The sequence below is a fragment of the Colius striatus genome, chromosome 4, assembly GCF_028858725.1.
Source record: "Colius striatus isolate bColStr4 chromosome 4, bColStr4.1.hap1, whole genome shotgun sequence".
NCBI classification, from domain to species: domain Eukaryota; kingdom Metazoa; phylum Chordata; class Aves; order Coliiformes; family Coliidae; genus Colius; species Colius striatus.
This window is the reverse complement of record NC_084762.1, coordinates 16,936,058-16,961,944: the sequence shown is the minus strand read 5'-3', so window position 1 is coordinate 16,961,944 and position 25,887 is coordinate 16,936,058. Positions and strand designations below refer to the sequence as shown.

General features: G+C 39.8%; 1 protein-coding gene across 1 annotated transcript in view; it reads right to left on the bottom strand.

Annotated features, from left to right (window-relative positions):
- Positions 1 to 2,442: 2,442 nt before the first annotated feature.
- SERPINB5 (serpin family B member 5) overlaps positions 2,443 to 25,887 on the bottom strand; it is a 57,902-nt gene continuing 34,457 nt past the window's right edge. Inside the window, exons 3-8 of the mRNA XM_061995831.1 lie at positions 11,544 to 11,718; positions 8,972 to 9,109; positions 7,820 to 7,937; positions 6,392 to 6,534; positions 4,244 to 4,411; positions 2,443 to 2,835 (exon numbers count right to left, since the gene is read on the bottom strand). Of these exons, the coding sequence (XP_061851815.1) occupies positions 2,443 to 2,835; positions 4,244 to 4,411; positions 6,392 to 6,534; positions 7,820 to 7,937; positions 8,972 to 9,109; positions 11,544 to 11,717 (1,134 nt within the window). The 5' untranslated portion in view covers position 11,718. The remainder of the gene's footprint in view (positions 2,836 to 4,243; positions 4,412 to 6,391; positions 6,535 to 7,819; positions 7,938 to 8,971; positions 9,110 to 11,543; positions 11,719 to 25,887) is intronic.

Genomic DNA, 25,887 nt, shown 5'->3' with positions numbered 1-25,887 from the left:
ATCTGCTTGCCTTGCATAGGCTGGAATACCTTGACATTAGTCAGGAGATGAAGAAAGACAGGCTCCACCCTGAGGTAGTGTTTCTCTTTGCTTTCATGGGATCACCCTTCCTAGCAAAGCTATCATAAGGAGCTCTCCTAGAAGACATTCTTCCTTGAGTTTCTTCAAATGTGCTAAATGCTTTCATCAGCATTTAAACAGAGTATGACCTCCACTGAATGAATACTGGCTCCTCAAATGGAAAGTTTTCAGAACCTAAAAAAGCTGGAAAAGTGATGTCTCAGCTTTTCTCACTCATGAAATGTCATCCAGGCAGACAAGGAGGGATGGGACAATCTGCCAGAGGTTTTTAACAGCCTAATAGACCAGCAGAGATGTAGTGATATGGCCTTCTGGACAACTGGAACTACCTGACAGTCAGCGCCAACACACAAACAAACTGTACAGACTACAGCAACAAGTCCAAATTGCCTATGTATGGACTTGGACTGCCTGTGCAACTGCTTAGTCAGTCATCAGCCTCATGTGCAATGCCCTGACCCATCTCCTACAGAGGAACCAGTGGAAACCACAGTGATGACAGCTCTGGATAACCCTGACTCCAGCCTCCACAATAAATTAGACCATGAAGGGGTGTACAAAATGTTTACCAATAAATCAGCTATCGCTGAAGTTCTTGGGCAGTTAAAGATCTTTACAGGTAATTTTTTCTCAGACAGGGTGGCTGCAAAATAATTGTTGTATTTTGCATTCTTCTTCTGACTGCTAACCATGTATCAGGAACTCCAGAGGACTTCAGGATCTCACCTTCCATTGTTTTTAGTGTCCCTTCAGTACCTTCAAAGATTACTCCAGTTAACCCTCTGGTATCAAAATGTATTGGAGCCCATTAAAGATCCACAGAAAGAAGGAAAATGACAAAACCACTGAATCATTGTGACTAAAGGTTTTTTGTGAGTTCAAACAGAAATCCTGTGTCTAAATTCACAATAACTACTGTGCTGTTCTCTGGTACTAGAAGAGAAGTAAGAGTATTAGGGGTTTCATGTTCTCACTTAGAAATCTCTTTCCATTTTTTTTTAGACCTGAACCACCAAGAGGATTTCTCAAGTAAAATGCTTGCACTTTTTGAGGATACATCATTGAATTCTCTGTATATTGTGACCAGCTAGTAACAAAGTTCTTACTGGGGTCTGCCTTCATGTGTCCCAGAAGGGCCATCCAGACATTGATTGTTTTGACTTTGTGGCCTAAGTAAATCTGTTCGTTTCCATTCTTATCATTTATTGGAGGTCAAGAGTGAACACTGTCAGTGAACACACACTGACGCCGGAGGTACTGCACACATCTGATACAGATTTTGTAGTGCTTTATTCTGAACAGTAATTAGGTAAACCAGTACTGAACATATGCAGCAGGCAGTCTTAAATAGAAATGAAATCTTATTACCATATTTTCATATGGAATTTGAACACTGGTAATTAGAATGTTAATCTCACTCAAATTAAAGTCCTTATTTCTTTCTCATGCCTCAGACATTAAGTATGGAGTCTCCTTAATGCTGAATCCAGAACTAGAAATGGAAGATAATCTGTGAGTGAAAAGTGTGTCACTTCCATAATGAATCCAACTGTTTTCTATCCTAGAATTGCATAATGTTCTTTTTCTCAGGATATATATAACAAGGTTCCTTGTAGCTGCAGTGAACTGGTCCCATCTTCTATGTCTGAAGGGCTATGAGTCAAAAAAATCCCATGCGCCAGTCTACAAAGTGATGTAGCTCATACTGAAGAGTCTTCTGGGTGTACATTTTGTCACCATGATTATCGCCTCTTGCATTCATAGGCCTCAGTGCAGCTGCTGTTTCATAGACATGAGTTCTGATGGCCTGAATAGTTTAGCTCCACTGCAGAACTTGAGCACTGTTTCACTGGGCATTGACAGGATCTGGTAGGGCATCCTGGACCACCAGAGTGTAGCCAGGAGCAAGGGGACACCACAAGTCTACATTTTTCCCTTCTAGGCTGTAGGAACCAACGGGACGTGTGTGACGAGAGAGAGTGGTTTAGCTAGAGAACAGAAATGTAGCTCTTTCTCCTAGGACCCTTTTCCAGCTCCTGGTCAATCTATAACAGGCTCTCAGTTCACTTGTTTTGGAGAAGAAGATGTCACAGAAGAACAAAATAAACTTGCTGCTGAGGCTGGGATACTTCTCAGTAAAAGATGATGTGTTCTTCTCACAGTGCAAATCTTTCCACTTAAGGGCAACAAACATAAGGAGATCAACTACTTCTGCTGCATATGTAGAGTACATTGTATTACCCAGCTGATATATGAACCTCTTAGATTTCCTTTCAAAGGTGATAGTCAGGATGCCAAGCTTTACAGGAACATGCAACACCATAAATGTAATTGTGCATTTTCATCATGTACACGCCCTGCTTAAGGGGAACAGAATCGGCCTGAAAGAATCACATTGCGAGTTTTGTTGTGCCTGAACAAGAAGATGAATGGATGGTCAGCTTTAAATTCATCTTTGTGTTGCAGAATTCGATATCCTGGTACCTCCCGGGACTCTCCACCTTGTTCGTTTACTTCCAAAGAGACTTTATGGATGATCTTTGATAAAACCACACCTTTTGTCTCACACATCGCAGAGAAATCTGATGCACTCTCATCAAAGACATTTCTCATTCCCAGGCTTTCCAGAAGTGGCTTCAGGTCGTAATCACCTTCCACACTAAACTTTGGAAGAAATACATTTACTTTGGTGTTGGCCATCATGCTGGGATTGGTCCATTGTAATAATGTCTCAGGGGTGAGTGCCTCTTCCAGCTGAAGGCATAAAGGTAGAAAGGAAATTAATGAGCAGTCCAAGGAAAGAGATGAGGAAAAAAGACCATTCCCAAACTTCCCACTCCTATCAAGCCCCTCCAAAATAAAGGTAACCTTTGCTTTTGAATTCGCAACCATACCATTCAGAGTTAACACACTCTCAGTTATATTGATACAAGTATGATTTAATCCATAGGACAGGACTCTAGAGCAACTCCATTGTATGTGCATGCTGTGACTCTTAGCCCCTTACAGGGTTTTGATAGGCAATCACCTGAACAACCAGACAAAGGAACCTAAGAAAGACAACTTATGTCTGGCCTAATGGTAGATCCAAAAGTCTTCATTCCTGACTCTACAGAGTAATAAAATTGCTTGTGTTTGGAACAGAAAAAGACTCCCAATCCAGAGCCTGATTTCAAACATGCAGCTGTTTGAGCAATTTTTTTAAAATGGAAAAAAGAAAAGAAAGCAGAATTTGAGGCCACAACAACTTGGTATCAGGAAGGGCTTCACTTGCATTTTAAGATAAGTGTACTCTAAAACTTACTCCTACATATAAAAGTACCTTACAGCTGCAAAGGCAGATTCCTCCTGCCTTTAAAATTTATGGCCAGTTGCAGCAAATTACAAAGGAGAATTGTGTGATCAACTGTCTCTTAATCCTTAAATTCTGAAGAGAAGTGAAAATACATTCTAAAATTTTCATAGAGAAATGACATAAGAAATAGTTGTTCTTTTGGAAGTGCCTTACTCGTTTTCAAACTTACATGCAGTTGTAACAAAAATTGGCTTATTTTCAGGCACCACTGCTCAAATTTAGAACTTAGACAAGTGCAAGACCTTAGTAAAAGAAATCAAGCATACACATCAACTAGAAAAAATGAGGACACCAGAGTAAATAATTTCAGCTTAAATTTCAGTTTAAATAATTTCATTTTAAAGTACTGAGAACCCAGTACTTTAAACAGTTTACTATAAGAAGTACAAAATTCTCAAGATGAAAACTATTTTGGGGCTCCAGATTTTCAAATAGGTACAGATCCCTGAAGAGCACCACGAGTATCTCCTGCACTTTATACTGTCTGCTGAAGTCTATTTAAATAGATTATTTAATTTATCTATTTAATATATTAATATTTAATATATTATAATTTAATATTTAAATAGTCTATTTAAATAGACTATGTAGTCTATTGTTCCCAACCTCACACTTGGCCACAGTGGAAACAATGATGTCACAAGTATGAAATCAGGAATAGACAGGCAGAATGAGAAGGTAAATTACTTACTTTTTGTTTCCTTCTATATAGCATGTAAATAACAAAAACCTTTCATAAGCATATGGCATTGTAAGTAAGCTGTTTCCAAAGGAAGCATCATACCAGTTCTATTTTTTTTCTCTCACCTTCTCCAAGCCAGTGGTCTCATCTTGAATCTCCTTGGGGAGCAGAATGAGCATGCTTATATGTTTGTTAAGGCATGGAAGCTCAAGGATGGCAACATTTAATTCCTTTACATAGCCCAGGCAAAAAGTAGCTTCCAGATTCATCATTTGCACTGGTTTAGTTTCAGTCTGCAAAACACAAAGGAAACGATCTAGCATTCTGTTTAATTCACAAATAAGATGGCAAGAGGGGAAAGTTTGTAAGCTTTCATGGAAGTGGTTCACTGAATTACCATCAGAAGATTTGTTTGTAATAAAACCACCTCTAAGAGATCTTGTTGGCTTTTTGAAATAGCAGCTTTTGGAAGAAAAGTGGAGCAGAATTCTACTTAATATAATAGCAACATATTGGAGATGTGCCTTAAAAGAGAAACTTGCATAATATCAGTGGCATTTTGTGCCTATTTCACTGAGTTCTACAAACTATACTGTCTACAGGGCCAATAATGCCAGTAAGCATCAAGTACTGAGTAACAGTGAAGGTCAAGCTATTCATTCAAATAATTGATATTTTTGGCTCAGGAGCTGAAATAGAATAAGAAGAAATGTCAGGCTTACCTAAAGCCCTATGTCTTTGATTTTCATGAATGAAATAAAACAAAACAAAACAAAACTCTTTATAGGGAATGTTTACAAACTGTTCTGTTCACCATTTAAAATGGAAATTCAGTAGCAAAATGTTGCTTGAGAAAAAAAGCCTTGAGAATTTTCACTTTAAAATTTTAAAGTTGATTGTATAATTTTAACTGAAACTGTTAATTAATTGCTATTAATATTTTCAGTGGACTGAAACTCCAACTTTTCTCGTGCACATATATACATGTATGTATGTATGTACGTACTTGGACCATAATCCCTTTATCTCACAAACATTGCCCAGCTTTGTATCTTGGTTTAAAGCTGACTATCTGATCACAATACTCATCAATGGTCACAGATTCCTGAAGGTAACAGCTGGTAAGTGCAGCACTCACTTGGACCTCTTTGCTAAGCAGTACTGATGTGCAAAGGGTTGCAGTCTGCAGTCTGACTGCAAAGAGAGAAACTGAAGGGATGGTATCCCTGACAATGAAAGCATAGGGCCAGGAGCCTCAGGAGTATACTCAAAGAGACCCTATGGGTGTCAATGTTTCCCTAGCTCTGTGACTGTGAGAAATAGAATGCTTTGTGCTTCACTGCTGCTGTTTTTTTGGATGCAGCCCCTGGTACAGGCTGAAATCACAGAATTGCAGAATGGTGGGGTTAGAAGGAACCTCTAGAGATCACCCAGTTCAACCCTCTGTCAAAGCAGGTTCACCCAGATCAGGTCACACAGGAATGCATCCAGGTGGGTTTGAAAATCTCCGGAGGAAGAGACTCCACATCCTCCCTGGGCAGCCTGTGCCAGGGCTCCCTCACCTGAACATCAAAGAATCACAGAATAACAGAATCTTAAAGATTGGAAGGGACCTCGAAAGACCATCTAGTTAAACTCCCCTGCCAGAAGCTTTGCCTCATGTTGAAGTGGAACTGTGTTCCAGCTTGTGCCCATTGCCCCTTGTCCTGACACATGGCACGAGAGAAAAAAAGACTGTCCCCATCCTCTTGACATCTGTCCGTTAGATATTTATAATCATTGATAAGGTCCTCTCTCAGTCTTCTCTTGTCCAGGCTAAACAGTCTGAGGTCTCTCAGCCTTTCCTTGTAAAGGAGATGCTCCAGTCCTCTGATCATCTCTGTAGCCCTCAATCATCTTTGTAGCTCTCCAATCTCTTGGAAGAAGTTGCCCATGAGAATGTGCATCTCCTTGTAGGCAGTGACTGCTTCTGATCACCTGTACTCAGCTCCTGGTGTTTGAATATACTAACAGGATAATCCACTTTCACTCTGAATAATGGATGTAAAAGCATCAGCAAGGTCTTAAAACAATATGATAAGCAAATGGGTTTAGGAATCCTTGCAGCAGTATATAGGTTTAGAGAGAGACTAAGAACTTCATCGTAATAAGGAACATTTCTCACTCACTCTTGTTGGTATTTCCTTAGATCAAAGTTTGCATTTTCTTAAGTGGAAAGAGTAATCCCTTTTTTTGTTGTTTTTTTTTGTTTTTTTTTTTTCCCCAGAACATACCTTGTTGATTTTAAAAGGACATTCTTTGATCTCTGCCTCTGGGAACTTCTTCATCCAGTTTGTGACAAAATAAGCTGTGTTAACTAGGAGGATCTGAGTCTGGTCACTTACACTCTCCTCATTCAAGATATTCTCCATTTTGCCTGTGAACAGGTTTAAGATAGTCGTTAATACAACAATACATTATTAATTACTTCGTCCGAATATGGAAACATAGCACTGAATTACAAAATTTGTGTCCTGCACCTTATAGATAAAAGATTTTAATTCTAATGGAAAACGCTGCAAAGAAGCACTTACTTAAAACTGCAGCTTCATGTTTGAAATGGGATTTGGGATCAAGGTAAATCTTTCAAATGACTTGTTTCCTTGGCTTAGATAGTATGGAATCAAAAATATGTTTACTACTTTTGTTCACGACCTTAAAGAAGATACTGAATTTTCAGTGAAATTCAACAGATAAAAGTGAAAAGCACTTGTTATTTGGAGAGCGATACTTGAAGGGAAGTTTGGATTACCAGCTGCTCATTTCTAAACTGAAACATGAGAATAAAATAACCAGAATAACATAAGAATGCTGCTCTGATTACAGTTTGTGACCAAATATCACTATAGACTTGGGAAAGTTGTCCCTTCACACAGCATTAGGCCTGGTCAAGCACTGCTGTAAAAGACACTGAATTCAGAGCACTGGGGAGGCAAGTCCTACCTTCATGCACAAGTTGCACAGGTCGGGTGAGATGCTTCCTCAGAGGCACCTTTGCCAGTCTGGGAAGAACCAGACTCATATGCTCATGCTTACATATTTGTACTGCACGAAGGGAACAGGCAGCAACCAGCCCCAGAACCACCTCTGCACAGGCTGCATGCTTGTATGGGCCACAGCAGGACCTCTGTCCCCCACAGACTGGGCAGGCTCTGCCTGGGGACCCTCATGGTCACTGACCTGTGACTCGGCCCAGGAAGGCAACTGAGGCACTCTCCCGCTTGTGCTACCCTTGCTGGCAAAAGCTGAGCTGGTAATTAACAGCCTGGAACTCAGAGTCCAGCAAGTACTTCTCATTACAATAAAACTTCTAAAGGAAATCAGGCTCTAGGTTAGATCTCTTGATGTTAGATGTTTGTGAAGCTCCACAGCCAGGAGCTGTTGTTCTTCCAAACTGTCCTGCTGCATTCACATGTGAGCAGCTTTCCCCAGGGCTAATTAATGCAAGGTCAGTGGTACATTGCTACCTTCAGACATGCTGCAGTAGTAAAGTTAGTGATTTCAAAACATGCTGACATTGCTAATCCATTAATCCAAATAGCAGGTCTAGTACCATTGCTTTCACTGTGTATTTATAAAAGCATTAGTAAAGAGGTGTCATGAGGGCAAAGACTTCTTTCTCCAAAGAGGCAAACAGCATCCCCAGATTAAGCTGTACTCACCATCAGTTAGCTCTGAAAGAGATTTGTTGATCTTTTGCCGGGTTTCCTCAGTTTTTTCTTTGAACTCCACCAATTCCAGTTCAGATGGAAAAGGCCTCTTTGTGGAGTTGACAAAGTCCTGAAAAACATAAGGTACCAAAGTTGTAAATGCCACCTGCTCAATGACTCTTTACAGAGTCTGCAACATCAGCATCCTGAGCTTCACCACAGGGTAGCTGGGGAGTTTATTATAATGGACAGCTATCAAATAACAGCTGATGACAACCAGGAGGCACAATTGCATTCAGCACATCGCTCCATTGTCTTCAGTCCAGTGGTGTCAGCAGTGACCCTGTTGCCAGATTTTGAAAGAATAAAGCAACTCCAAGTCTAGTCCCAAGTAAAAGACAGGACTGAGATAAACGTCACAGGCTGTTCACATCATATCTCTCTGCATCAGATGAGACATTTACTGCACAGATGTGTACTGGCTTTTGTTACAGTAGAGGATGAACAGCTGGCAACCTGATTACAGCATCATTTAAACATAATGAGTTTTCTGAAATGTCACAGTTCAGGCTGATGTTGCCCTTGTTTGGGGCCTTATTCAAAGGCAACTTTGGAATTTAAAACCAAAAAAACCCAACCCAATATTTTTCCTCAGTTATTTGTGATGTCCATAAGTTATAAGGCCAACCACCAACTTCCTTACTTGTGTGGTTTCAATAGCCAGGCTTCTGATTCCTCAGAGACATTAAGAAAACTACAGCTTGTGCAGTAATTACTTGGGTGTGTGGACTGTGTGAACTGGACACTCACTTGCACTGCCAACATTTTTTAAAACTCCTCTTCTCTCATACTTAAAATGCAAAGACCTTGATGTGGCATAGAAGTTATGTTGCATTCAAAATCTACTGAGCTACTGACCTAAAGGATATTAATAAAAGAAGTGTTGTAATAGCTGGATAGCTTGATGTCAAGAGGCACACTCATCCATCCTCCTACAAACTTCTATGGCAGCAGAGAATATGATGTTGTTCATCTTCTGAGTCTAGTGAAGTAGCAGCCAGAACTGATAGAATTTATTTTAAATGACATTGCAGTCTGGCACCATAACCTGTCACCATGCTGGCCAAGGAATTCATAGCATCAGTGCTTTTCTGCAGTACTTACTGTGGTAGGGTTAAGAGACTTGTCTACAAAGAGCCGTTTGACCATTTTCAGTGCAAAGAAGGAACTGAGCTTGGAAACATCTGAAGTTACTGTTTGAAACCCAAAAGAAACATCTTTGACGTCTTGTAAATGGAGTACCTGTTAAATGAACATCATGAAATACTAAGCATCTTTATTTGTTATTGTTATTATTACCTAGACATTCCTAACAGCTTAGCAAAAAATAACGCTAGTTTCTGACCAGAGCTCTGGCTTTTCATATTTAAGCTAACAACACAGCTTCTCACTGTTGTTACTCAAAAATCATTTATTTATTTGACATCCTCATGTGAATACCTGATCCTACCAGAACTTTAACCATATGCATTTCTTTGCTGTGAGCAGTCCAAAGAAATCAATAGAGCAGTTCATGCTGATGACGTGGTTTAGTTGATTAAAACTCTTTAGTACAGAGTCATAAACAAAACTTTGTTTTGCTTAATGCTTTCACCAAACTTACATTCTTGTCAAAAAACCTGGAGTTTTAAAGTCAGACAAATGAGTGGCCCCAGTTGGTCTGCTTTCCAGAAGTGAGATAAGCCTTTAAGAATACTTAAAGGATCATCAAGTTTTCTGATTACTGTGACTGATATTTGACATCACATTTCAGCAAAAGTCAATCAAATAAATATGCCTGGTTTTGACAGACAAAGTATGAGCTGGAGATAGGGCTGTTGACCCCCACATGGCCACCTTCCAGCTTCCAGAAATAAGAAGTCCAGTTCTAGGAAGTGTTGGAATGACCTAAAATTTGTTGCTTTAGACAGCAGGGGAGAGAAGATGCTGCTGGTTTTGTTCAAAAATGAACCTGTAAATATTAATTGAACTTCTAATGCCTGCTTTATTACAGGGTCTTTGATGGTGGCTGTTTCGTTATATGCATCATGCCCAACCCTCCTCATCTGTCTCAAATTCACACGTGAGGGATAGCAGGCTCCAGCAACTTTCTTTTCCATTTGTCCCTCACTTTTGTCTCCTACTCTCCATTTGTCTCCTGCTCTTTCTTCTCAAACACATTGTATCTTCACAGACACAACATGTTGCTGCTCTGCCTTAGCCACCCCTCCATGTCTTCCCCTCACCTTGCAGAATGAAATAAAGTTCAAGGCACATAGCACCAGCACAGCTCTCAGCCAAACTCCACAGTCATTTCCTCAGAAACAACTTTCTCAACTTACTTCCTTTTCCTCCAACAGTTTTATTTCTTAGCATAAAAAGTTCAAAAAGCTTCTATGCCTGGAAACTGTTTGGAGAGAAAGTTATGCTATTGCAACTTCTCTGCCTGGGAGAGCTTTTGTCACAAATTTGTTAATTGATATTCCAGACTAAGACTGCCAATCTGCTCCTTTTTGTATCTAGTATTTAAAACCCAAGCACAAACTCCAGGGCATGCAGAAGCTAGTACAGACACAGAAAATAGGAGATATTACATTTAAAAACATACCAACTTGTCTTTGGTATCTGTAGTCAGCAGTTTTTGTATACCACTTGAGAAATACGAAACACAAACACATTTGTGTAACAGAACTCCATTTATGGATGTGTACATTAATTTATTGTGGGATAGTTCAAAGTAAATTGCAGACACAAGCGAAAACTAAATGAAGGGCAGGTTAATATTTTGAACTCTTCCACTGGAAAGTCAATGCTTGCATTTTGAAATGGTGAGGAGGCTGCAGGGTGTCATTTAAATTTTAAAAAATCTAGAGGTAATTTTCTCTTTTTGTTTTAAAACACAATGCTGTTTGGAAAAATCAGCCTTGCCTAGAAGATCTTCACGGATATACTGCTCCACAGTTCTGTGAATAGCACAAGACTGAATTTGCTTCTCATTCATCTTTAAGAAACTGCAGGAACTGTGAGGACTCTCACTGGGATAAAAAGGAACTATGCAAATCTCTGCTTACACAGAGGCAGCAGAAGAAGCTGCAAGGCTGCTCACCACACAGTGAGCTTGATAAACTGATTGCATTGTGACTGCCACGCTGCATCATGGCATTGAAAAGTCTTTGAACACCATGAGCTGCCTGTCAGGGGAAATGTAGCTGAAGTTGTGCCCTCTTCTACAGCATCCACCTCCTCTTAGCAGTATTGCGGGAGAAAAGGGGAAATATCAGTGACAGGGCTGCTAAGCTTACTTGCTGCTGACAGGTAACAGCAAAAGTATTTCCAGTTCTATAAAGCTTATGCATTCTTGAATAATGAAAAAACTATTACCCAGGAAACGTAGTGATCTTGACTGTGACTTGCAGCCACAATTAAAACCATGTTTGGGGTAGACAAGGCTTTAATGCAACCTGCCATGTCCCCTGCCACCTTGTACAGGCTTGAGAAAGCTTTTTCTTTATGACAGATCTTCAACTTCTTTTGCTATGTGGGGCCATGGAGTGTGGAATCATTCAGGAATTTTGGATAGATCGTTTGCAGCCAAGGGAAACAGACATCCAGGAAAATACTAACAAGAATAAATAAAAAAGCCACCTCTGACAGACATATAATTTCAGAGCCACAAAATAGGATGCCTACAGCTTACCTGTTTCATTTGCTCTGCAGTATCACCTTTGGTAGCTTTATATGCCAGAGCCAGAGACGTTGATGTACACAGTGGGGCAAAAATAATATTGGCTGTTTTGTCCTTCTTGCACAGTTTTTTGAACATATCAACTGCAAAGGCAGTGTTTGCTAGTTGCAGTGCATCCATTGTCATCCTGAAAGAGAAAAGGGAAAAGATAGATGACTCAAAGTGTAACTCTAGCCCCTGCTGTTGTAAGGCTGGGTCAGATCACTGAAGGACATCAATATGGGGGCTGGGCAGCATGAACCATCAGAGAGGGGAAAGGAGCGCCTGACAGAGCCCACTCAGCTTCAGAGCACCCTGGCAGCTCCTGAGAAGCAGGGATGGTTTCATCCATGTCCAACCAAACAAATGTGAGTTGGACTAGTAATAGCTATTATCTTCAAATGACAGCAGGCAATGCCACGTGGGAAATCTGGGTAGGTCAGGGTGACCCATGCATATTGAGTCAAATTGGATCGCATATGAATTTAATCTGTTTTTAATTGATACTCTTAAAATGTGCCAACTTATAAGGTGTTTTGCCTATGCTCTGGGCTCTCCTGGCTCTCAGATGGGTGTTTATAATCTCATAATCTTTTCTGTCTCTTGCTTCATGGCTAATTGTTCATTAAGGCTTCAGTACGTGTCTGGTCCTGTAGGTTGAGATGGTCCTGGAAACTTAAAGGAGGCTTCCTAAATAAATACTGCTGTGTGTGCCCACTCATCACTTTCACTGTCCCAACTGCAAGTATTTCCTAGTCATTCTTAATAACTACATTGCCACAGCACTGTTAGATGATCAGGAATGGGAAGGGTGGTGCCCAGGAGAAGCTACTGCAGAGTATTTGCAACCTCTAGACTGATTTCACATACCTGAAACTGTACATTTATGTTGTTTCAAGCTAGCAAGGGTGAACCACAGAATTTCAGTCAACAGCACAAGCTTTAAACCAGCAAACACACAGAAGACAACCTCTTTGGCATGGCAGGCTTGACACCTCTCTCCCCCCAATATTATGTATCCCTAAAAAAATGGCAATCTGTTTAAATTGGTGCTGAACCATTCCATCAAACCTATTGGCAGAGATAGAAAGGAAACAGAAAAGGTATTATGAGAGACTTATAATAAGACTTAAAGGCATAAGAACCTAAACATAGAACCTAAAAGGTAACTCCAGCATTTGCTATCTCCAGGAAAAAGTGACAAATTATATGTGATTAATAGAACTGATAAATTAGAGAATAAATATGATGGGGGGGGGTGATTTTAAAAGGTGCATTCTTATGCAGACACATACCTATCTACATTTACACTTCAGTCTGACACTGAAGATCTAGGGGTCCTATTTTATCCTGTTACAAAAAGGAAAGTCGTTTATTTCTTAAATTCATAGGAGGTTTGCTAATATTTTGAGAAACACCTTAAGAACAGGGATTTCTCTCCAATAATTCACTACTTAATACTGCAGTTTCAAACATTTACTTGCCTAGTTCATATTATTTTCATTCTAGCCTGGAAACATCTCACTGTGTGAGAGCAGAAACGTATGAGAAGTCAGGGAAAAGGGGAAGAGGAAACATACGGGCACTGAACTGTATCCAGCAAGGTACCTTTCTTTACCATTCACTCTCATCCCAGTTTGAAAAGGTGCTTTGAATTAGAACAATCTCCTGTTTGAAAGCACGTATCACCCTGCCTAAACTTAGCTGAACATCTGATATCATTGTACTGAGAGTTGTGGAGCAGTTGTGGTTCTTGACAATTGCAAATGACTTCTAAATAATCAGTGGGATTTATAAATTTTTATGGGAGTACTAGAATGCATGTATAATTTGCCTGTGGTGGAGAAAACACTTTGATTTACTCATCAGGCCCGCTTGATTAGAAAAGGCCTTTCACAAAATAAATGTCTTTATTTTTATTTTAATTAACTTACACGTGTTCTTGGATCTGTTTAGTAAGGCAACTGGTTTATTTGGCAGCTGATTTGTTTGGGGCTGGAAATTATGTGTAAAAGGTTACTGAAATGCAATGCACTGTCTAATTAAGCTTTTTAAAAAAATATATACTGGCTTAAAAAGATACTGGCATAAAACCAAGGCTTTTTAAATCCATGTTTGAAAAGCACATCTAACCAGCTTTGCATTCTTGCAAAATATTCTAATTGTTGGTATAAGCATCAAACTGTTTGCTAACAAATCCCCTCCCAATGGAAAAAAAAACAAACAAAACAAAACCCAAAAAAACACAGGAATTTGTCTTGAAGGGGGGAAACATTAAATATATATCACTGAAGAAAGTTATGCCCACATAAAACTATAGAGTATGCTTTGCAGCATCTAGAGGTTTTGTCAGAACCCTGAACTCAGGATGGGTCTGGCTGAATTTGTCCATCTTCCAGGAGCCTGGCAGTGCCCAGGAGCTGCTTTGTAAAGAGAGATTATCCATCTGAGGTCCCATTTTACAGTGTCAGCAGGCATTGAGCTGATGTCAGAGTAGGGTTCAGGAAATACATCTCAGAGATCTTAGGGTTGTAAAAGGTGAAGAACTTAGCGCCAGCCCAGCACTGCAACCATCTGTCTCATTGACGTAGTCACAATTTCTCAAGTATGAAAGCAGATAATTACCAGAAAAGTCAAGCTTGCCAGAAACCATGAGCTCAGCAGACACCTTAAAGGAGGATAGCTTTGGGCAGAATGGCGACCAAAGACAGTTAAAACAAAATTGAAGGACTGAGACTGCTGATGAGAGAGTAACTTGGAAGAACAGAGGTAAAGGAGCAAACACAAAATCATGCTTTAAAATGCCTCTCTGCAATTGTTCATTCCAGACATGCAGCTTTGTGCCTGTGCATGTCTTAAACTCCCTTGCATAGGCTACCTATCTTATCTTGCCTGTTGACTCAACCTAATATTAATGCATGAACACACAATACATACATATACTTTGTTTCTCTCTCTTCGTGTCCCCCCACCTTCACAAGACTTTGAATATTTGGGCAAGTACCAACTTCCCAGGTATTTCTTAACAAGGAGATGGTGGGAAATCACCCAGGGAACCAAGAATGTGTCATTTGACATCTACCATCCTCAAGAAGACAAACAATATGAAGAATCTTACAATGCAGAATGAATGATGCATGCAGTTCACCTTAAAAAAACTCATTTGCTAGTCAGGTAGAACATCATTGTTTAGTGCTAGCTGTCTTTTTTAACACTCTGGGTCTTCCTAACAAGCTGAAAATCAATATGCAACCATCATTTCTTAAAAATACTTCTTATTCCTTTCTGTCTTACTATTGCAAGCACTGTGCTGTCATTCTAATGTTAGTATTTTCAGTTGTGATGGCAAACCCATCATTTTATGATGTTTATGTGCTACCTGTGTTCCCATTCCTTGGGTTGCATGAGACTCAGAGTAAGAAAGTAAAAGAGAAAAAAATTGAAAAATTGAATAAAACTCTTCTTTCTCACTTCGGTGAAAAGATGTATCATGGCTTAAAGCCTCCTCTTTTCTGACCTCATTGATAATTCTGACACTTCTCATGTCGGATCATTTTCTATAAAGTTTTGATGTTCCTTATCAGTGAGGAAAACAGGACAGATTTTGTGGTGAACCTTTTATTTACTTTTTGTTCATCCAGTAACTCCTGATACTCTCAAAGCTTCTTTTGTGCTGAGTGAAATTCTTTCCAGTAGTGGTAAAGATCTCCTTTCTTACAATTTATTTCTTTTAGTGATATTTTGAAATAATACCCATTCAAGACATTTTCTTGAGAAAGAAAAAAAAATGCTCTGTTGCACCCTTAACCTTGAGTGATGGGCTGGATAGCAAAGAATAATCTCTATTTCATCAGCTTTTTCAACTGCGCCTGCCCGGTCAGGTTTTTATGTTCCGTGAATTAATGAAGTATGATATTTAGGAGCTTATGACATTCATATACTTGAAAAGCAATTACCATATTAAATATCACAAAATCTTGAATGTTGTTAAAGCCTTGAGCCTTCCAAGACTTGTGAATCCATTAAAGCCAGTTTCAGTCAAGAATAGCTGAAGATCCCGTCAAGAGGAAAGCCCCTGACCTGCCCACTAGCAGCCTTAGAAATCAGACACAGCTCCTGGGAGTCAGTAATCACAGGGAACCCTCAAACAGGGAGGAGTCAAAAAGTTGAAAATGAAATTTTCAAAAGACCTTGTTGCCGAGTGTCTCCTTTCCCGGGAAAGCCGTACGTCAGCATTTCCAGAGAGGCCCGCGGCACTGGGGCACCTTCTAAGCACAGGAAGCTTGTGATCCACCCAGCTTTGCTTGAAACTGCCACTCTGCCACAGCGTTGCAGAAACACTTTTTCAGGTACACAAGAGAGCTGAAAGGCTACTGAACCAGTTTACAAAAACCTGATTTAAACTTGTTTATTGTGTAAGATGGAATTTTTTGCGTAGTCACTCTTGAATGCAGCAACAACAACACAACAATAAAACAACAGAGAGGCTTTGTTGAATATCTGCTTACTGAAAGAAAAGATAAATATAGCTTATCTTTTAAAAAAGTAACCAGGAGAAGACCAAGGTCTGTGTGGAAACGTCTGACGAGGCAATTTAGCTAAATAGTAGGGATAAACTGATAATTCGGAACAAGTATTTATTTTATTCTTGTCTCAGTTAAGGAGTCCTTCCAGAAGACATCTCTGGCAGATAAAGTGTGGACAGTGCTGGCAAGAGGATAAATAACATGAAACAACCCACATACGTGTTTCAGGAAAGAAGCTTTAATATTTGAAAGTAACTCAAGCATTTAACATAACCCTACTTCATCTTTTACTCAGCAAACTTGAAACATTAAGGAAATAAAAGACTTCTTTGAGTGTTTTCTTCTTACTTCTATACAAATGATGACTCTCCACCTGAGAGACTACCTGGCAATTAAGCAAGGACAAAATTTCCTCTGAATTGAAATGCTGTGACGAACCCAAGATACCAGACTGATGTGTGACCACAGCGTCTCATATCGCTGGGGGAAAATCACTGTCAGCAATGTAGAAGGGAAAGTCACTCCAGAAAGAAACAAGCCACCACAATATGCTTTGTTGTGCTTCAATAGCCAGTGAATTCTTCAAACTAAATGGTCACAGTGAAAATAAATTGGTAATTACTGGACATAGAGTTCCTGCCTTTTGCTTTAAACAAGCGAGGATTAGTCACTTGATTAATAATTCAAAGCAAACAGAGCAGAACGTACACACCTCTGCAGAAAATGAGAGGAATACTCCTCTGTAACAGAGACTTACAAACCAGTCTAAGTCCTACTTTGACACATGGAGTATTTTCACAGCACCATACACAACCTGCTTTTTGTGACATGGGGAAAGCCATTTGCAATAAGCCACCATAATTTAGTAATTCCTAACATCCTTGACATCTCACCTGCCAGAACTTGTTAACTGCTTCCAATGAATCTTTTCAGGGAGAAGAAATACAGCGTAGCAAATGCTGCAATTTGCAGTGCCACTGAATTCTGCCTTTAATTCCACATGATCCTTTTTTTGCACAAATTTCCTTATCCCACTCCCTCTATGTGATGAGGTTTCAGGATGGAGATTTGTTAACTACTGGTTAGGCTTTAATTAAAGTATCAGAGGAAGAAAAGGGGGAAAAAAAAGCTGTACTTACTTTTCAAGGCTGTAATCCCAGTAAATGAATCAATGAAATGGGTACAGCAAGAAGAACTAGCTACCCGTAGTGAACCCTTGCTGAGCAGAAGACTCTGTTACCTTGCCTGCTCATTGACACCCCTCCCACTTTCCCAACCTTAATTTGTGCACACACACACACTCCCTCATGCTTTCTCTTTTTTTTTTCTCCCCTCCCTTAATCACTCTTCAGGGCAACTCCTACATTGGAGGAGCAAAATGATTCACACCGGAGTTGTCTTTGCCTGCCCAGCTACTGAAGACAACAACAAGCTCCGGCAGGAAAAAGACAGCATCTGTGTGTTGCCTTCAGCTAGCACAGTACAAAAGGCACCAGACAAGAAGGAACTAAGATGATGAATGAGAGAATACTGGAGTGGATGAGCAATTAAAAAACCTTCTGAGCAAAACCAGTACTCCAAGTGAGATTGGAATTGCCGCTATTTGCAGAAAAACTATAATTGTGTAAAAGATTCCCAGGAAGACAACTAAAATGTATAGGAGTGCCTGGCTTGGCACGTTGCATTTGTATATGCATTAAGACAGTGTCTTAACTCTGTAAGGGGCATATGTGTGTATTTGCTTGCCCAAGGCCAGACTGGAGTTAAGGCTCAAGGAAGAATATCTGTTCTTGTTGCTGTAAAGCAAGAGTTTCCTTCCATAGGCAGCCAAGTCCTCTGCAGAAGAGCAGCCCTCCCTGCTGAGACTTGTCCCCAGAAACATGAGTAGAACAGAAAGTGCCATGCCTTCACCTCCAGGATGGGGACCACTGCATTCATGTCATGTAGTCCATGTTACTCCTGATGAACGCAACAGGATGGGAGAAGAAAGCGAGAGGGAGATGTGATGGTGCAGCCCACTGGGTCTATTTTGATTTGAAAGATGTATGCAGGGAGGGAAAAGCTGGCCTACTCCTGCTCCACAGCACTCCCTAATCAGGCAGCTGAGCCCTGGCAGCAGACAGCAACAACTAATACTCCCTGGGAGGCCATGGCTACACTTCAGTCCCCATAGGGAAACTATGTTCCACACCACAGGCACAGCTCAGGTTCACACCTCAGTAACCCCAGGTGGCCCTGCATACAGGCCACAAAAGGTAAATGCAAGATAATTGAGTTTGCTTTCAGGTTTGCAGTACTGATGTGCCCATCTGCCCAAATGAAAGGGGTAGGAAACCAAAGGATCTGTTTTCCTCAACATGGTGTCTCCTTGGTGACAATGGGAATTGGGGAGCTGTTATCTCCTAATAGAATAACACATTCCTGTGTTGCTTTGAATACAAATCGTGCCACGACATGGTGTCTTGATCAGGTCCTACCCATGTTTCCTTCCAAAAGGTTCCCAAGCTCTTATTATCCAAAGGAAATTACATTTTACTTTCTGCTGTGATGAAGATGGGGTTCACCTTCCATCATTACCAGACAGCAAATTTCACATTTGTATGCTTTTCCATAAGTGAATTCATAACAAAGACAGGGTGTGGATATGTTTAAGCAATTAAAATGATACAGGCTGTCTGATTAAACTGTGCCATCTGAGCCATCATTGCTATGTATCTATGGCTTCTGTATGAGGGTTTTTTTTGTGAAAAATCCATAGTAATGTTGGCTTCCAGACTTTTCTTGGATGTCTGCAGGTAATCTAAAGCCAAACATTGCCATCTCTGCAGGAACAAACTTTCCTTCAGACACAGGTCTGTCAAATATGGTCATTGAGAATTAGCTCAGGAGTTTCTGGGTAAGCTGCAGGGAAGAGAACAGACAGACTGCCTTGACAGAGACAGTGCAACTCCCCAGATTCATTCTCTTGTTAGTGACAGGTGGGAAATACAAATATAAGTAGGTGCATCAATTTCTTTTAAAGGCTGGACAGAGGAAAAGGGGAAAGGAAATTCTACATTGCCAAACTGTAGGTATGTAAACATCACTTATCCTCCTCTAGACAACTGTTCAGTGATAGCTGATGTCCAGCACTACATAGCATTAGAGAACGCTTCAGCCTGACCCAGTTGCTGCTAAAAAATTAATCATTTCTGGTCACAGTGCTGTGAAACCAAGAATCACTGTTGTAATTGTGATGGTTCAAATGAAGGAGGCCACACTTGTGCCAGTAACGGAGCAGCTCAGAGAGCAGTCCTGTTTCCCCTGAGAACATATATTTTGGACTCATTTGCTGTTGGAGGTGACTTTCCACAAGCTTCTTATTCATATTTATGGGAATTTCTGACATATGACTGAGTCTTACTTATATTTCAAACAAGAAGATGTGGAAAAGCAGAAGGTGCTTAACCTCAGGTAGTTGAGGTTTGCAAGGGACTCCAGGAACATTATTTCTTAGTCTGACTGAATGCATCAGCTTCCCCCTCTCCTGCATTTACATTTCACTAAATTAACTCAGTTTAATCTCAAAGTATTTTCAATATACACCTGTTATCACCTGCATTTCTACAATCAAGTTAAAAAAAAAAACATAATAAGACCAATAACAGGATTTTTTTCCTCTTAAAAAGTCAAAACTATTTTTAAGCCCCCTGTGAGTTGAACACCTCCTACTGCGATACTCCCTCAGAAAATAAGGTAAATAAATCAAGTAGAAACAATGCAGGAGTGATGTGGATACTCTGAATAATAAAGTCTGAAGCCTTCTAACAAAGACAAGTTACAGTCTACTGACAAAGTAATTACACTCTTGTCCACACTCTTCCAGGTCTTCAAAAGCCCAATAAAAGACACAAAATAAGATGCTGCTGAATGCTAGGATCTAGCAGTTACATATGTGTGCTTTCACCTATGAAGTGACAAGTCAGACATACTTCATTGCAAAGAGATGCAACCAGGCAGGTGACTCCCCTGTTACTCAGGCTGCTTTTGGCCCTTGCTCCTCTGGCTCTCCCTGCCGCTCCCTCTGAACACTTCCTTGTAATACGGTTCCTATATGCTGCTGGAAAGGAAAGAAAAACAGCTGCCTTCTCTCTACTTTTTGAACAAGCTCATTTGTGGAGAGGGAATACTCTTGCTGCTCAACACAACATGAAGTACCATTTCAACTATTTAAAAGATTCAAAGTGTCCACTGAAGTCTTTTGGGGTTTTTTTTTCTTCCCCCAAGTTCACTAATGCTCAGTGCATGTCTAATTGCAATTAAAGCTGTTGTGCTTTGGAATCCATGCAGGAAATCATCTATAAATGAGACTGAATAATGAATAAAACAAACTGGTGCGTTCTTTCTATGCTGCCAGTCATTAAAAGTGCAATTGAGTTACAGTTTTCACAGTAAGATTTGGATCATGCAAGGAAGCCAATGATAGGTGGTCATTTGTACACATATATTTTGATTCAGTGACATACAATTTTAGCACAATTAGAAAAATTCAAAAGGGAAGATTGCAGTGTCTGTAAACAGGTATACACAGCAGAACTTTTGATAGTCCTCACATAACATGGATCTAGATCACCATTTAGCAACAGGAATAAGCCACAGCAAATATATCCCTCGTTTTCATAAGAAATGCTAGCAAAGATCAGACCTACAGTTATAAACCACAAGTTAACTTGAAATTAAAATAACACAACAAGAAAGCGTTATTCTATGGTTCCACTGAGAGAGACACAAACTGAACAATAACAAGCCATCTCTCATTCTTTTCTCTTTCTTCCCAAAGTGTTTGCACTGATAAGAAAAAGGGATGGTGTCACATAGCAACACGCTGATTCAACCCGTATGGTAGCAACACAGTTTTCTTCAAACATGTCTGCTGACGTAAAAGTATTACTCACTGGTGATTACTTCCAATAACAGGGAACTAATTTCTCATACTTAGATGTGCTCATCTGTGGTTTTTTGGGGGATTTTAGCAAGGCTGTTAAGGACAGGGATATGCATTTCCTTGGGGGGGAAAAAAAAAGTTAAATAGGCAAGCAAACAGCTGACATCATTCAGTAAGAACAAAGGCTTTAATCTGGTGAGTGGGAAATGAATAATCCCATGTGCTGGAATCTAGTTGTTGATCTGACTATTTTCCCTAACACTAGCTCCCAAAACTTAGCACTGGACATATGCTTGGAATCATAGAATCATACAATGGTAGGGGTTGGAAGGGACCTTTAGAGATCATCTAGTCCAACCCCCCTGCAGAAGCAGGTCAACCTAGATCAGGTCGCATAGGAACATGTCCAGGTGGGTCTTGAAGACCTCCAAGTAAGGAGACTCCACAACTCCTCTGGGCAACTTGTGCCACTGCTCTGTCACCCTCACAGTAAAACAGTTTTTTCTTATGTTTAAATGGAACGTTTTGTGTTCCAGCTTCATCCCATTACCCCTTGTCCTGTCGCTAGATACCGTAGAAAAAAGAGATGTCCCAGCCTCCTGACATCCACCACTTAGATATTTGTAAATATTAATAAGATCCCCCCTCAGTCTCCTCTTTTCTTGCTTGATGTAATACAAATAAATCAGCTTGATAAAGAGATGTATTTGATTCACTACTTGCAAGAGTCTGTGAAATAGCCTCACAATATGACTAGGAAGCCAAAATATAAGGGGAAATCCATACAAGTAAAAGAGACAAAAAACCCTGACAAGTTATTCTGAAAGCTTTTCTTTTTCCCTACTCTGCAAAGACTAAGATCAACTTCTGTGAAACAAAAGCTGAGAGACAATGCTTTGGATTAATTACTTCTCACCAAAGCACATGTGATCCACTCCTTCCAGGCAGAAAAAAGAATGCTGAACCCGTCCCTCTGTGTGCTGCTGGTTCAGGGTGCCACCTCATGGGGACACAGATATTCTTTTTTCCTTTGTCATGGATGCCCACAGTTGTTGCAGCAGCTTCCTTTGCCAGTCTGGAACTGTGACTCAAATTCATCTGCCTTATATTTGTCCCAGAAAAAGTGCAAACACACTCACATTTGTCATGTCTCCTCAGTCACTTTTTTTTTCCATTTAGTGGTATTTTCAGGTATTGGAAATGCTACTCTCGAGTGTTGTTTAGGTGAATAGATTCACCTTGTTCAAACCACCTTACCCCAGGTGTATCGCTACTAAGGATGCTTTCTCTGCACAACCATGATTTATTGTTCTTGACTATAGATCTATGCAGGACCTCAATTAGTGAATTATTGCCAGCATAATAATCCATCAGTAAATTCCTAACTGAGCACAGGAGCAGTTTTAGAATTATCTTCCTCCACCCAGTAAAATAAAATCTGTATGGGAATAGTATTGATCATGTGACTACATCAATGTGAAAACTCTACAGAGATCACATTGACATAAGGTAAATTAGCAGAAGCACCTCTCAAGAACAGTAAAGAGACCATGTAGCCCTCTCCCTCAGACATCAAACTAGTTTTAACTCAGAGCTCCAGCATGTTCTGGAAGAGATTACATGGCCCTCAATGCCCACCATAGCAGACCTGGACTCTGACACAGAGATTTCCTTCCAGCTCTGTGTATTTCTCCCTTATGTGTCTTATAATTTACAGAGGAAGGAGGAATAAGAAGTAGGGGTTTTTTTGCCTCTCTTTCTTTTATCCATTGTCATCAGTAGATGAGCCACTTTCTTCTATACTACAAGTAGTCATGCATCTCTGTGATTAATGTGGTTGAAGGCAAAGATTTTCCCAGAGTGTGGTTTCACAGCTGAATACATGTGCATTAAAGGAAAACAAAAGCTTAGATTCAATATTTGCTGAAGATTTCACAGCAAATGGGTGTGCCCTCCCTGGCTGAATTTTCTTCTGTGGTGTTTTCAGTGCAGGGTGGCATGAAGGCTTTTGTTTATCCCTGAATGCAGATAAGATGAGGTTCGAGCATGTTAATTCTTGTTTCTCCAGTTGGCATTTGGCAGATCTGTTAAACACAACCAAATCACAATGTACATTCTTAGGCACTGCTTGAAGGAACACACCCTGCACATTGTCTATATAACTGGTAAATTATAGAAGTTATACCTGCAAACCTATCTTGAATTCCAGATGTAGAATTTACAAATAATGGTCAAAAACTTAAACTAATGTAAACTGATTAGTGCTCATGAAAGCAAGGGAGTTATTCCCATACTCAGCAGGTTATTCAGCTTAAATCACCACTAACCCAGGACCACTAGACTTGCATCACAAAACATATAGAAAATAATATTATATCAGCCTATCATCAAAAAAGTATAAAAAGCTTAACTTTTAAAAATTATTCAAAAGAAAGTGCTAGGACATGGCAACAGAATGCTTCCTTTTTACTTTCCTGATTACTTTCACCCTGGTGATAGGTAATCTACTGAGAAGTAGCTCAGTAGCTCTCTTCTGAGATCTAATAGTCCCATTAAGCTCTATGGGGAAACTTCAGGAGTTATTGCATGCATATTCAAGCTTATTATTGTGCTTATTAGCACAGTAACATTAACATTTATATAACAAGTGTAGGGCATAAAGACGTAATTAGGAACTTGTGGTAATGCAAACACCTATCCATCTATCTATCTAATGTCAAGATTCAAAGCCCACTGCGAAGGTGGGGCTTGGGTAAAGTAGGGCAACAGACTTGTTAGTGAGAATTGTGTTGAAAGATATAGAGAAAGTATTGTACATGTGGAAAGATTACAGAAAGTTTATGGCAGAATAATAGCCTGGTTCAAAGAGCTTCCTGATTAAGATGGAAATTATTCTGCTCAGAGTGGCTTGGCTGAAGAGAAAGTTAAACTACTTCTCTGCTGAGCTTCTGCTCCTTTCCATAAAAGACCTAATTAAAAGTCTTAGGGATTAATAAAGAAGGATCTAGAAGAGAAATGCTAGCCCAGAAATTTAGTGCAGAGTAGATTACACTAGCTGCACAGCCTGCTACTCCCAGCACAGCTGCTGGCCTTCAGTGGCTGTGGAGCTTCCTTGTGCTCTCCTGAGCCTGTATAAGTGAGAGGTGAAACAGAAAGTGTCTTCTCACTGCAGTGCTCATCTTCTGGTACAATGCCATTTCATCTTCCATACAGTGGAAAGAGGGAACATATTGGTTGGAAGATGCCTTGGATGGCCCCATTTCTTCCTATCCTTCCATGAATTAACAAACTATGTGAGTTCTTTATTTAAAGTTTTCTGCAGTTTGGAAGCAGAGAAAAGGTTTAGATTTGTAGTTAAAGTATCATTTTGAAGAAAATTACAAGACAAACCACCATACAGAGGAAAAATTATTTGAAGGAGCTGCAGTATGGTCTAATCATGGACCAGTTCTCTTCCATCTCCTTATTTATTCAGGCTACAAGTCATTCAGACACATTGTAAACAGTGCTCTCTACAGTCAAAAAGGCAAAAAGCACTTTGAATTTATCATGAGAATAAAGCCTGCTGGAAGCATCAGAGGCAGCAGGTCAGTTTTAAAAGTTACTCATGCAGTGAGACTGTTTTGCAACAACTAAGTTCAGCTATTCTGCTGTACATTGGAATGGCAAGTTATTCCCCTGGCATTTGTGTAGAGTCTGGAAATACTTTTAAAAATGCCTACTAGAGTGAAACTGCTTTTCTGTTTCTCATTGCCTAACACAATTTGGTTTTCTGGTCTCTGGCAACAGTAAACACTACAGGCTTCCTATTGCACAGGGGAGCAGATTCCCGGAAAGAAAATCTGGGTCAACTCACAGATTTGTGTCTTTTTAAGACAGTAGGACACAAGCTGTGACAACCAGCTGGCTTAAACCCTGCATAACACAAGCCGTAGAACCTGATCTATTGATATCATGAGACCAATGATTTCTCTTTGGATTACAACATTTATTTTTTTAAAATCTGGCAGTGACTAAAAAAGACTCCCAGGTGATGAGAGTGTCTACAATATCCTTAGGAGTTGTTCCAAAGATTCTACAGGTCATCAAAATCTTACAGGAAGGCAATGTGAGGCAATCCAAAGTGCATGGGTTCAAGCTTGAATAAACATTGACTTGGGGAATGTTTTTAACTTTTTTTAACATTAAAAATCTCTGAAATGAAAAGGGCTGTAAACCTGTTAAAAGCTGTGGCTGTTAAGACATTTCAAGGACAGATGCTGCTACACCAAACTCAACAATGCAGAGCACAAAATCCCTCACTGAACTCATACATAGGTAGAAGAGTTGGCAGACTCAGCTGACAAAATTTGGTATTTTAAATGGACATGGGTCAACCAATACAGCCCTGAAGACACATCTGCTCAATAGTGCATGAAGAGATTTTATCATGAAGAGTGCATCAAAGAGATTTTATTCCATTCAATCTCAATGAGTTAGCAAATACGTATGAAATACTATGCAGAAAAGATCTAGGTGAAATGCTTATCCTTGGCCTGTATACAGAATGTCAATATGAGTTTGACTGTCTGGTAAATTCATGATAAAGAAAGCTTCAGAGATTCACAGACACTATGTAGAGCAAATATTACCTTTGAAGACAATATAGATCAAGCTAAGAAAAACTATTGTTCCAGATTTCATTTTTGTTCCTGACATGTTCTGGTATTCATGCAAAGGTATGAAAAAGTCCTGAAATTCACTATGCTAAATGCTGCTCAAAGAACTTAGAAGTAGTGATCTGTGTATTTCACAATTTAAGAAAATAAGCTACATTTTAATTACTGTGCTTTGTCGAAAGATCAAGTGAACGGTTTCAAAACACGTC